The sequence below is a fragment of the Chiloscyllium plagiosum genome, chromosome 7 (genome assembly GCF_004010195.1).
Source record: "Chiloscyllium plagiosum isolate BGI_BamShark_2017 chromosome 7, ASM401019v2, whole genome shotgun sequence".
Classification (NCBI taxonomy): domain Eukaryota; kingdom Metazoa; phylum Chordata; class Chondrichthyes; order Orectolobiformes; family Hemiscylliidae; genus Chiloscyllium; species Chiloscyllium plagiosum.
The window spans coordinates 4,850,991-4,864,724 of NC_057716.1; the positions used below are offsets into that span (position 1 = coordinate 4,850,991).

General features: G+C 37.0%; 1 protein-coding gene across 7 annotated transcripts in view; it reads left to right on the plus strand.

Moving 5' to 3' along the window:
• Nucleotides 1–13,734, plus strand: part of slc39a10 (solute carrier family 39 member 10) — a 62,160-nt gene that overhangs the window by 20,937 nt on the left and 27,489 nt on the right. For 5 of the 7 annotated variants that reach the window (XR_006312068.1, XM_043692894.1, XM_043692891.1 and 2 more), the window contains exons 2-5: nucleotides 5,526–6,447; nucleotides 9,267–9,447; nucleotides 11,331–11,515; nucleotides 13,144–13,353. Coding sequence is in view for 6 of the 7 variants with exons in the window: in XM_043692891.1 (XP_043548826.1) it covers nucleotides 5,526–6,447; nucleotides 9,267–9,447; nucleotides 11,331–11,515; nucleotides 13,144–13,353 (1,498 nt within the window). In the remaining variant the exon portion in view is untranslated. Of the gene's footprint in view, nucleotides 1–3,974; nucleotides 4,599–5,525; nucleotides 6,448–9,266; nucleotides 9,448–11,330; nucleotides 11,516–13,143; nucleotides 13,354–13,734 lie in introns of those variants that run through there. The other 2 variants (XM_043692895.1, XM_043692893.1) reach the window with 2 other exon arrangements.

Here is a 13,734-nt window from a genome sequence, read left to right on the forward strand (position 1 = left end):
CTCACTCCCCCTCTCACTCCCCCTCTCACTCCCCCTGTACTAACTGGACCCAGATATACCACTACCTAAACCCAAGTCTGAATTTGTAATCAGCTTGGCGATTCCATTTTTTCACACTCTTAACAGTCACACTTCCAAACTCAATTTAGCACACTCTTAATTATGTTAGTTTACCTTGCATTCTGAGCATAAAACATTGCAAATTTCTGTAGCTGAAATGGTATTTGTACACACTGACGGCTACTTTGGACTCTAACCTGTCTACTACCACCTGACTTGCTTTGATTTTTTTCCTTTGTCGAGAGAAAGTAGTTCATCTTGATATGTTGGCCTCTATTTACCTTTCTCAATAGCAGCAAATGCTCGGATGTTTGTTGCCTTTGAGGACCATGCCAACACCACAACATCAGGCGACTGTTCTTGAGCTGAAGCCTGAATGTTGAGTATCCCTCAGTGGACACCAGAGGGGTGACATGAAGGATCCTACTGAACATTGTGAAGCAAGGGACTATAATTCAAAAATTGGGCTGATTGGTCACTGGTTACCTGTTTTTCACACCTATCTCCTTCAAGTTCATTGGTATTGACATTGTTCTAAAAATTCCACATTAGCGCATTATAAAAGCAGTCAACAGTATTTTTATTTTGTGGTAACAAAAATTCATCCTGCAGTCCATAAGTCTACATGTATTATTATGGGTTTTTAAAAACTTATTTAGGGAACGTGGGTTTAGTTGTATGAGCTGGCATTCATTGCCCATCCATCTTTTCACTCAAAGGTGATGAACTATCTGCTTTAGCCACTGCTGTCCATTTGGTATCCTTAAGCTGTTTGGGAGGAAGTTCCAGGATTTTGACTCAGTGACATGAGGGAATGACGATATATTTTCAATACAGGATGATGAGTGGCTTGGAGAGCAACTAGTAGATGGTAGTGTTCCCATGTATCAATGCCCTTATCCTTTTAAATGGTCGTAATAGTAGGTTTGGAAGGTAAAAGAGCTGAGTTTTGAATCTTGTTGAGTTTTGTGAAGAGATTCTCTCTTTTATTAGCTATCTATCACATTCTGGTGCGCCGTGTGCCCTGTCTTTCCTCTCACCATATGTGGAAGCACTTGGCACACCCAGGACTTCCTGGCTCCAGCACAGTTTTTAAAACCCAACCTGCACCTGGTTAATTGCTGCCAGACAAATGTTCCCTCCTGCTAAGTGGTTTAATGGGAGGGGAACTAAAAATACATGCTTTCAGAGCACTTTGCAAAGACAAGTGTACCTTCATAAATATAGTGCTGTTTAAGGACTAAATTACTCCGGTTACCTGTGCTCAATCTCAATCCATTTTAAACAGGATTTGATTGTTTCGCCCCTCCCACTATACCATCATTGTTACTTGATGTCAGTGACCAGTGGTGCCATCCCTCCACCACATCCTCCTGGCTGTTGCGCATGTCCTCTGATGCAGTGTCATTTCCTCCACTTATATGTTGAGTTGACACCCATTCACAATTATTATCACCTCAGCATATAATTCCCACAATTGATTTCCCCAATTTCCCTACCTGATAAGGCCCCTTGATTCGCAGAGGACATATCCCCCGTGACCAACTTCAAGAGATGTCCCAGACTGAACTCTATGCTGATATTGAATTGACTTATTGTGACTCTTCAAACTGGTCACACGGGACCTAGAAGACCGACTGTGATCAACGCCCTAGCCTGTGGAAGTATTAACTCCCTAACCCTGACCACTCTAAATGGTTGATGGACCGTGTTCAATGTCAGGTCATTTTACACATGGATTGGAACATAGAGCATCTCCGGGCTCCCTGTTTGCTCTTAGTGCTCACTCACTCTGCAGCCTCAACTAGAATGTAAAGGGTTCATAGTTGTTCTGTCTTGCCTTCCTGTTTAGCACAAAGCCAGGAACCTTGTCAGTTATGGTGAATGGTAGTTATGTTAATAGTATGTGGAATGCAACTTTTGAGCTGTTAGCTAATTGATAATTGACAAGTTTGAAACACTTTTTTTTTGTTTTATGAACAATCTTAATTATGAAGCAGCAAATGCTTGTATGGAATCAAAGTGTACTTGCCTTTTCTTGGGAGCAAATATGTATAGATTTTCCTCAAAATTAATGGAACGTGTTTTGCCCTCAACTTATTTCCCTTGCACCCCCATTTGCAGACTCTCTTGTATTCACAACAATGTCTGCATTAAAGCTATCACAAGAGTCTTCACTGAGGCTTCAAGATAAAGTAAAATGTAAGGTTAAAAATCACACCACACCAGGTTCTCGTCCAACAGGTTTATTTGGAAGCACTAGCTTTTGGAGCGATGTTCCTTCATCAGGGTGGTTCATCAACTGAAGTTGCATCACACTGTAAATGTTTGCTATAAATTCGGTGTCTTATGATCTTGTTCTCCATAACCACCTGATGAAGGAACAGCGCTCCAAAAGCTAGTGGTTCCAAATAAACCTGTTGAACTATAACCTGGTATTGTGTGATTGTTAGCTTTGTATACCCCAGTCCAACACCGGCCCATCCAAATCATAAAATATAAGGACAGATATCCAAAAGCTTTGTGAGAGATGTGTTCTAACAAAGAGAGGTTTATAACTTGAGAAAATAATTTTGAAGACATGAGATACAATGACCAATGATGGAGCAGTGGAAGAAACTCGCAGGAAACAGTTCGAGAAGTGGAAGAATGTTGGTTTGGGCAAGTAAAGGGGAAATGATGGCCCGGGAAACTGTGGTATTTGTGTTTTTCCATAGAATAAGCATGATACTGATGGCAAGATTCTTTTTACTGTGGGAAGGCCATTATACAGCAATTAACATAAGGCTCTAGCTGATGAGGAAACATTCTCGCTTTTACCACCCACTGTAAGGGCATTGGTAGGATTGAATGATTGATATCCATCTTGTTTGGATCCACTATGACACAACTTTCGTGATCATCAAGTATTGAGGTCTGACAATAAACCAGCTTTTGTCTCAAAGATGGAGTTAATAGTATTGCATTACAATACACCTTGCACACCCTCCCCCATTTCTTGGAGAACTGATACCAATGCAGTTAATGGAATTAGTAAGATAAAAGGCTATATGTCTATTGTTTTTCCTTCGGATACATGTGAAGAAATGTTCTGTGCACTTACTGCTTAAGGTATAAATTGTGTTTAAATATATTTTCACATCCATGTAATTCTTGAGTTATCAGTTTTTTGGGATTCTGCTCAGCTTGCTCTAGTTTTCTTCGGTAACATGTATGATGAAGCATTCCAACAACAAGCTTCACATTGCATACAGTCAATAATATTTGAATAAAATTTTGTTTCATTCACATAAAATTACTAGTTTCTTGCACTGTACTACTTTGTTTTTGAAATTATACATTGCTGTACTTGATATCAGTGTGGACTGACTTGCCTTGGTAAGAAGTTTCATTTATTTTTAAATGTGACCAAAGTAGAGTGATCCAAAGAAGCAGGACCTAGAATTATATTGTGTACGTACGTGTCCACTGTCAAGATGCAGTACACAAATCTCTTGGTGCTTCTAATGTTTTTGATGATAAAGAAAACAATAGGCCTATTTAAACTTTATTTTCTTATTCAACCTCCTCCAACTGGTTGCAGTTAAATGCTTTTTTTGGATCGTAAATTTGGTCTTCAATATTTTGAGGAGAATACTAATTCAGTGTTTTGTTACAAACCTTCACAGTTTAAAAAACACTTCTCTTTCTGACATTTTTGATAGAGAAAACGAGTGTAATGATTATTGCTTATAGAGATTCTAAGAAAATGTTTGACAATGAATCACATAAACGTTTGGTTAAAAAAGCTGAGACTTGTGGAATGGGAAGGTGAGTGTCAGTTTGGATTAAAAAAAATTATGTTTGGAAAAGATAACAATTGTGGCAAATGGCTGCTTTACAAACTGGAGTTTTGTAGACTGTGTTGTCCTGCAAGGTCAGTGCTGAGATGACTGTTTATTGAAAGTGACTTAGACATCAGAACATAAAAGTAAAATTTCAAAATGTGTCAATGAAATCAAACTTTGGGTTGTCTCAAACAGCGAAGGTGATACCAATCAGCTGCAACAGAACAAAGAAAGGCTCGCAGAATGGGCAGGCAAGTGGCAGGTGGAATTTAATGCTGAGAAATGAGATGTTGCACTTTGGCAAAAACAATGGGGGAGACAGTATTGACTTGATGGTGTGGTTCTAAAGAATGTATAGGTACACAATCACCTTGGGGTTCTTGTGTATAGTCTCTGAAGGTGGCAAGACATATTGAAGAGTAATTAATCTGTTCATCAGAAATAGTGGCATACAGTACTGGGGAGGCGGCAGTAGAGTGATAATGTCACTGGACTAGTAATCCAGAAAGCCAGGCTAATATTATGGGTTTTTAGTTCGAATCCTGCAATGAAAAGTTGGAAATTAAAAGCTGGCCAAATGGTGATCATGTAACCATTATCGATTATTGTAAAAACTATTATTCACTAGAAAATCTGGTTCACTTATGTATTTCAGGGAAGGACATCTTCCATTCTTACTTGGCCTAGCTCACTCCAGATTCGATTCCCATGGTAGTATGATTGATTCTTAACAGCCCTTTGAAATGTCCTTGCATGCCACTTGTTCAAGCGCAATTAAAGAGAAATAAATGCTGGCCTGACCAGCAATTCTGCATTGCATGAATTAATTAAAAGGCAAGAGAAGCTACCAAGCTCTATATAGGGCAATGCATCCAGTTTTTGTCACCATACTTAGGCTGAGACTCCTCTGAAGATACAAAGAAGATTTACCAAAATGATTCTGAAGTGAAGGAGAATTAAGTTGGAGAAGTTGGGTAGCTTTTCTTTTAAAAAAAACAGGATGAGAGGAGGTGTACAAGATTATGGCAGGTAGATCAAACAAAACTATTCCCATTAGCTGACGTTACATGGAACTAGTTGACATAGATGTAAGATCTCGGACTAGAGATAGGAAGAGTTGTAAGGAAATATTTTTTGAATCCATCCAGTGGTAACTACCTGGAATTTGCTACCACTGAGTCATAACAACAGACAATCAATGATTTAAAAAGCAAATAAACTTGAAGGCCATACATACAGAGGGCAGTGGAAAATGGAGCAGACTGGACTTGTTCCACAGACAGCTGGCATGGACTCCTTCTATACCATCGTAAAATGGTATAGAAGGTACATACCGTGGTAAAATGGCTCCTTCTATACCATCGCGATTACATGATTAAAATTAACATTTAACCCCATCGTGTCTTTTCAGAACAATCTTGTCAAGCCCGTCAGTATTTATTAAATATTCCATTTGACAAAGCAGACTCACATGAAAGTTTGACAAATTTTTAAAAATTATGTTGAAACATGATTGAGAACTTTATTTTGTCTTATTTTGGACAGCTTTAAAATTCATTTTGGTCACATAATACTGTATTGTTACAAGTTGGAAACCAAAATGATTTAATACGTTCTTCTGAAATTGTTTTCTTTCAGGTGTAGTATATCCACCATGAAGGTACATCTGCATACAAAATTTTGTTTAATTTGCTTACTCACCTTCTTGTTTCACCATTGCAACCACTGCCATGATGAACATGACCATGAACATAATCATGATCATAACCATAGTCCTGAAGAAAACCATATACATAAGCACAATGATTACCAGATCTCTGAGGAGTCATACCTTCAAAATAATCCCAGCAAGAGCTCTCTACATCATGCAGAAAATAAGCAAATGTATTACATTCAAAAACTGTTCAGTCGTTATGGTGAGAATGGGAAGTTGACCTTTCATGGTTTAGAGAAACTCTTATCAAATTTAGGTCTTGGAGAAGTTAAAGTTGTAGAGGTAGAACATGAGCATGATGAGCATGACCATGTTTCGCATCTGGACTTTTTAGACCTACTCAAACATAAGCATGGACACTCCCATTCACACTCCAATCACACAGCACGTGACCAAACAATACCAATTACTAAAGTGAAAGTAGGGCATTGTAAAAACTCTGACAGTCAGAATGCACATACCATTTTGACCACCCCCATTGCTTACCATCAACCTCGGCATCATCACCGCAACCACCATCGAGGTGCACCTCATTCTGCAGGCTTGCAGATTCATAAAGAGGGAGAACAACTTCCTGACCTTTCAGGCATTAACACATTACAACAGCAACCCAAAAAAAGATCCAAAAAACGCAAAAAGCATAAAGGTTTAGCAAAACATCCAGAAATTACATTAACTGCATCTCCTGAAGAACCCTTCAATATTATGTCCAAGCCTGAACATAAGGATGAGCATCTTCGTGCTCCTGAGGACAAAACAACTTCTCAACATAGAGCAAGGAAAGATTTGAGCTCCTCAAAAATGAGTCATGAAGATCACCTGGAATCTGAGCTTGTATACGATCAGGTGAGAGTGATTGAACTAAATTAGTAATATTTAAACATATTATGTTTTATCTATTACATTAATGATGACTAAGTTAATTCAGAATGCTTCCTCACATTGACAAAAACAGAATTGTTAACATAAACTTCCTTTTCTTAACTAATTGCTTAAAGTTAACTTGTAAACTTTTTTCTGTAATAATATGACATTCAGTTGATATTTTATCATTTTTGAAAACAAGCTTTAGGCCCTTGTAGTTACTTTGTGTTTCTTCCTCCTTCACAGTCTTCTCTCATGGCGATCATATAGAATCTCTCAAATCTTTTTATCAACTACTGTTTATTTTGCTGGCTCCAGATCCCTCTTCAGAATTGAAAAATAGGGAAAGCTCAAGCTGCCAAATTAAAAATGGAAGCTGCAGAAGGGTCTCCGCCCGCTCACTCGGGCATATGCCCTCCAACTGGCATCCGCAAATGCGGAGAAAAACACCATCTTTTGCTTTAAAATTGACCTGCATGCAACCTTTTCCTATAATTATTGTCTTATCCCTTCAATCTGCTTGACATTTGGAGCTATAAATAATTCGTAAATTAGCTTAGATCAGTTAATTTTATACTATTTTCACTTGAGATTGAGGCAGTTTTTAAAGCATAATGAAATAAATTAGAACTGATTGAACACTTGGAAGAAAAATATTCCCAATATTTTCAGGTTTCAGATGTAAAATTCATTGTTGAAAATGCACTATTATGAATGTTAAATTAGGTTGCAATGCCTCAAATCTAAAATAACTTCGGAGGTGCACACAAAGTGCCCAGAAATATTACGAATTCTAGAAAAGAGAAGTTCAATTTTAAAACTGACAAAAATTAACTGCAATTAACTAATAGCATAAAATTTACAGTATTAATTTTGAGTTTTTTGTTATTCATTCTCATGTAGCTTGTCGTAATGTACAAAAAACCTGCAGCTAATTTGCATGCATCAAACCCTATAAACAGCAATATGATGTATATAACCAAATTAGTTTATTGCAGTCCCAAAAGAAGCAATGCCCACGTTCATGGAGAACTCACCATTGTTGCTTCATATACAGTGGCATGTAATCTTTAATGTCCAAATAAGAGGACAGACTACGTCTCCAGTCTTTCTTATAAAATATTGCAAAGGCATTCTCATCATCAGATATTCTCATCAGTGTGAAGGCCATCAATCTAAAAATTAACTCTGTTTCTTTTCATAGGTGCTGTTTGGCATGTTGAATATTTCCAGCATTTTCTGTTTTGATTTCAGATTTCCAGCAGAGGCTGGATTTGTAACACTTTCTCACATTCCAGACTTAATTTTACTAAAAAAGCCAGCTAAGTGCCAGTTTCAGAGCCCTTCATGGATAGTTTCTCGGTGAGGTTTAGTGAGTTATGTAACAAAATTCTCCACTGCTAACCTCATTGTATATGTCCCACACCTGTATGTCACCACTGTTATACTATCACGTGCTCACCAGTGTGGAGTGTACTTGCTGATACCGGAACCTTCTGGGATATGTGCGGCTGGAGCTATGTATAAATCTCAGCCATGATAAATTGCTTCATAGTATGTTGTTGCACAATTCTAAAGGACATAACTGCTGAAAGGGCGTTGACACCCATCTCACTGACATGACTTCGAGGTCCTGCTGATTGGGTGGTGGAACAGAGGACACCTTTATTCCAGGACTGCCAGAGAAGACCATAGCTTCACACTGAGTCAATCTTGTCTGCAATAGTGAACCCGATTGAAGTTGTCAAAACAGGTGGCTTTCTTAATCTACATCAAATGAACTATCAATCTATGCGCTGCAGGAATACATAGCTGTCTGTTTTCTCAGGAAAAAGTACAGAGCTGGTTTACTTCCATTTTATAGGACTGTGAATATTCAAATTACTTTTGATCATTAAATTAAAAGTCTCCAAACACACTTTACTTCAGTTTTAAAACATAACAATACATGGGAAAATACTTGACACCTACACTATGCAGGTCAAATTAGCTTTGCAGGGCAGAGACTTTTAATCAATCATTCAGTAAAAACATATCTGACTTGCAATACAATTTCTAACTACTGAACTAAAATAACAAGTTTTCTTTTGTATTTCAAAGCCTGTCACTGAAAGAATCCAGGACCTGGTAACTTTTTGGTCCACCATTTAAAACTGGGGTACCCCCAAGTGTGTCAATCAAGTATTGTTACAGAAAAAATCTGACTTTACAAAATATTCTGGGTGAACATGATGTTAGGTTGGACTCTCCATCACATTACAGCTAGAAGGAGGGGTACCACACTCTTATCCCATTTTGGCAATACTTGGCGGATGTGGGAGTAGTCCTATCTGCCATTTTTGGAGCTCTTCTGAACAGCCCTAATTTAGAGATTCCAGGCCAATGCATTTCACTTTTTGGAGGTTTGTAAGTGAAAATGAAGTTTCTAGGAATCTACAAGTAAAATACTGGAAATGCACAACAAATCAATCAGCATCTGAAAGAAGATGATTTAGTTTCATTTTGACTGAATCACAATGACTGCAAACACAATTTTTACCAATTTTTTTTCATAATTTCCTTTTCTAATTTTCTGGAGAAAATTGAAAACACTAATGTAACTTTCACTCATATAAGTGTACATTCCCTTGTTTGCATATCCATTAGTAAGGTTTTAATGGTATTTTCAGTGTAACATAATTGATCAAAAATTACCTTTGAAATAGAAACAATTGTTAAGTTACCTTGTGATATTTAACTGTAATCTGAAGAGCTAATTGGTGAGTCTTTAAAATATATTTAAACACATGTATTCCTTCTAGTGCTTGAATGTCTCTCAACTGCTGCAGAGCTATGGTCTTAGCACAAATTCTGGGATTTCTACAGTGGAGTTTACCTACCTATGCCCTGCTTTGCTATTCCAAATTGATAGTAGAGTTTGTATCCAGTATCATGATGAATTAAGTATGGAGCCTGTAGACAACCAAGATTCTGTGTTACCAGGTGAGGCATATCAATTGATTGAAAGTAAAGCTGGAATTCATCTTCATTCTTAGCAAGTGGCCACAAATTTAAACTTCCAGGCATTTTCATTGTCTGTATTTTCTTACTCATTTATATTTATATGCATTATATCAGAAAATTCATTCAGGACTATAACATTTGCTTTAAGCTGTTAGAAGTTCAGTTTATTCTCTTTTGCCATGATTCGCCTCACTCCAGAATTTTGTGATTTTTAAAATTATTTGTTCTTGGGATTTGAGGCCATTTATTGCAAGTCCTGATTGTCCCTGAGAAGACAGGAGTGACCCACTACCTTGAACTACTGAAATCTATATCGTGCAGCTGCATCTACAGTGTCAGGGATGTAGTTCTAAAAATTTGACTCAGCAACAAAAAAAGATAGTCCCAAATCAGGTTGGTGTTTGACTCGTACAGCTAGTTTTGTTTTCATGCTTCTGCCTTTATTCTTGTAGGTGGTAGAGATTGGGGGTTTGGCTGATTGCTGTTCATGGAGACTTGGTGTTTTGTTGCTGTGTATCTTGTTGTCAGTACTCATGTAATTTGTAAGTGATTAAAGCAATTGGTAGGGGAGGGAATGATGTTTAAGTTGATGGATAGGCACAGTCTTATTTGCCCTGGATTGTGTCGAACTTAAGGTCCAGTTTTCGTTCCTAGATTGGGTGGACAGCCTGGGAAAACCTGAAGGGTATTCCCAGTGCTGGGTGGGGGAATGCCTGCCTGGTTCTGGCACCGTTTGAAGTTTAAAGATAAATATAAAGCATAAAATATTATTATGTCCCATCCATCCCAACCTACGACACCTAATTCCCTCTACCCACCATTACAACAACTACTTCACACACTCTACAATAACCTATGCCCCATTACTGAGACTCTGTCCCTTTATATTTCCATGTCACTCCATGTCTCTCATAACCACTCTTTGCATTTTTAATTGCCATGCTAATTCACCTAATACTTACCATGAGCACACATCAGGTCGTGTGCGCTTTTCAGAAAAATGCAGTTCTGTTGAATAAAATGAGTGTATTTCAGACTTCACAATTGAGTAAATTGATCTCATTCATAAAGTATATTTACAGCATTTCAATTTCTTCACATCCATAAGAATAATGCATTGGAATTGTCGCCCCCCCCGCCCGCAAATAGTCCAAAATTGCTTCCAGTCAAATTGTAACATGGAAGTTACCCCAATATGGTAATGAATCATTGTGAAATCTAAATCACTAATAGAAAGCTCCAGGGCAAGGTAAACAGACAGATTGAAACAGAAGGCAATCATTGTCTAGATCTCTTTCCAAGATTTAATATCTTTGATAGATCTCGTTAATAGTTTTGATGATTCTTTGAACAGCTTGTTTTACACACAAACATTTCTACTTAACAAGTGCAAAGAGTACCTGACTCCACTTACCTCTCCTAAGTGCAGTCTTGACACTCACATGGGGTGCCTTTTCTTTGTGTCCATGGCATTGAAATATCTTAATGATTTGTAGTCAGTAGTAGAAGTGGAAAATATATCAAATTTATTGTATTTTCATATATTGTCATGCTACATTTTGGGTATATTAAAATTGTGAATATCATTTCCAATATTATTTGGATTTAGTACCTCCAGATATAACAAAGAGGAAATCTTGGTATTATCAAAGCTGTTATTCGACTTGACATGAATGGAGGATTGGAAATTGATTAGCAGTACAAAATTGAGTAATGTGTAATAAGTTTGTGAAGTGAATGAAACTGCAAGATTGCATTACAATTCTAATTTCATTAAAGATTCTTAAGCATACCATTGTTAACTATTATCTTAATCTTATTTTTATGTTTTTGTGGTAACCAAATATATTCTTCTGAATCAGTTATTTCTTACACAGTTTGGATTTGGGGACTGCTGTCAATCACCATTATAAGCTTGTTATCAGTTCTGGGTGTTGTCCTTGTACCTATCATCAATCAAGTGTGCTTCAAGTATCTTCTGACATTCCTAGTGGCTCTGGCAGTGGGGACCCTTAGTGGTGATGCATTACTGCATCTTATGCCACATGTAAGTATACTTTCATTTAATAAGAATGTAGTTTGTCTTGTGATTCCAGTCTTGTGGTTTCAGTCTTTGGTGTGGGAAGGAGCACTTTGAAGTGAGTTCTTCAAAGAAACATTGAAAAGGTTTTAGGAGGGCCAACAAAATGGGCCTTTCTCTGCTTTGTTGTTGAGGCATTAATTTTATTTCAGTGATCATTATATTCTTTTTACTAACTGACCATCAATGATTGCTTGTAATGCACTTTATTTTCACCTCACTTGTGCATTTTGACTTTTTCCCAGTGCAGATTTTCCTTGCGTTGTTGGAAGGACTGATGTCCCATATTTGCATCCTTACTCCTAAATAAATTGGAATTGGATTTGGAGTTTTCTGGGTGTGTTTGATAGTATTATTCATTGATTAAGCTTACCTAGCCCCTGCGGACCTGATCACTATTATTAACAACACCCAAGAACATCTCCTCTTTGAAGGTTTACAGCACCAAATAGAAAATCTTCATTCATTGGTGCCAGGTCATAATTTTAACACACTGAAACATCAAGCTCTATCATACTTCTGAATGACACTGAATCAGTGATACTTTGAGCTTGCTGTGCAACCATATCATTTCTTCTGCCTATCATCCCATCTATTTAGAAACACTTGAAGTTTTCAAGAAGTCAAAAGATTCAGGAAAATAAAACACTTTTTTAAAATTTGAATTTAATGTTGACCTATTTAGTCTGATTTCTTTCAGTTCATTTATAACTTAAAAAAACTAATTTTATTGCTGATTATTTTAATTAATAAAATACATTGATCAATAGAAGAAAGCCTAATCTTTTTAATAGGCAGATGGACCAGTCTTGTTTCCTCCATTCACTCTTTACTAAAAAACTGTACCTGAGTTTTTTGATAAAAATTTCAGTGCTATTGCTTACCCCTGTCTTGTGTTTCATATGCTGAAGAATGCAGATCCTGAACTTTTTAATTTGGTTGGTAATCAGTAAGTAATCTGACATACTCAATTCCTTTACAAGCATTGTCAAAATCTCAAATATTGTGACTTGATTATAAATGACATTGGTTTGAAAATTTGAGACACTGATCTATTTTATTGTACTTTATTTTCATACTTTTTTTCTACACTCATTCATGATAAGTGGCATCACTGGCAAGGCATCTACCCATGTCAAATTGCCCTTGAATGTAGAGATTTACTTGGATTACTTTAGAATGTAGTTAAGATTCAGCCATATAGCTGTGGTACTGGAGTCATGTGTAGACTAGGTAGACTAGACAAACCCTTCCTTAAAGGGGTTGAATGTACCTGATGTGTTTTTTTTTATCATTAATGGTACTTTCATGGTCACCATCACTGAGATTCGCTTAATATTCCAGATTTTGTAACTAAATTCAAATTCAACCATCTGCAATAGTGGAATTTGAACAGAGCAGTAACCGGGTTTCTGGATTATTAATTCAGTGAATTAACCAGTACGTCACCATCATTGCCTAATATAGAAGAAAAGTCAATTGTGTTAGATCATGGTTAATGCTTATAGTCATAAGTCTAAATTGTTCTAAATTCATTGTGCGCGAAGTCTGAAATTTGTGCTACATCACTATTTATCTTTTTTTTGTAAAAATAGTCACAAGGCAACCATGATCATAGTCATCATGACCATAACCACGATCATGACCATGATCATAATCATACTCATGGAAATCATGAAATCTCTGAAGATCTCCTCACAGTACATAGTGGATTGTGGAAAGGACTTACAGCTCTGGGTGGTATCTACCTCCTTTTCATCATTGAACACTGCATCGGCATATTCCGTGATCGCAGAGCCAGCATGGTAAGATTGAAATGTATGCATTATTACTGAGAATTCACTGTTCTCTTTCCTATGCTTAAATGTGAAAGTTGTCTGAAATTGCACCAGAGCTGTATGCAACTATTTATGCCAGTATGACCCCAACTATAATTTCACCAATTCTGGAACTAATGGACAATATGACATTCCATTTTAAGTTTGAGAGGAACATACCCCAATCAGAAACAAGAATTGAAAAGTTAAAGCTAATTATTTAGCAGTGGAACATATGAGAAAGGGAAATAGAAGGTGGAAGTGCATTTGATGGGCTCGGGTGACCCACTCAAAGCTGGATTGATTATCCCATTCCTGACACCAGTCTGAATAGGATAAGGCACTTAAGTAACTATCTTAAAGATCGTG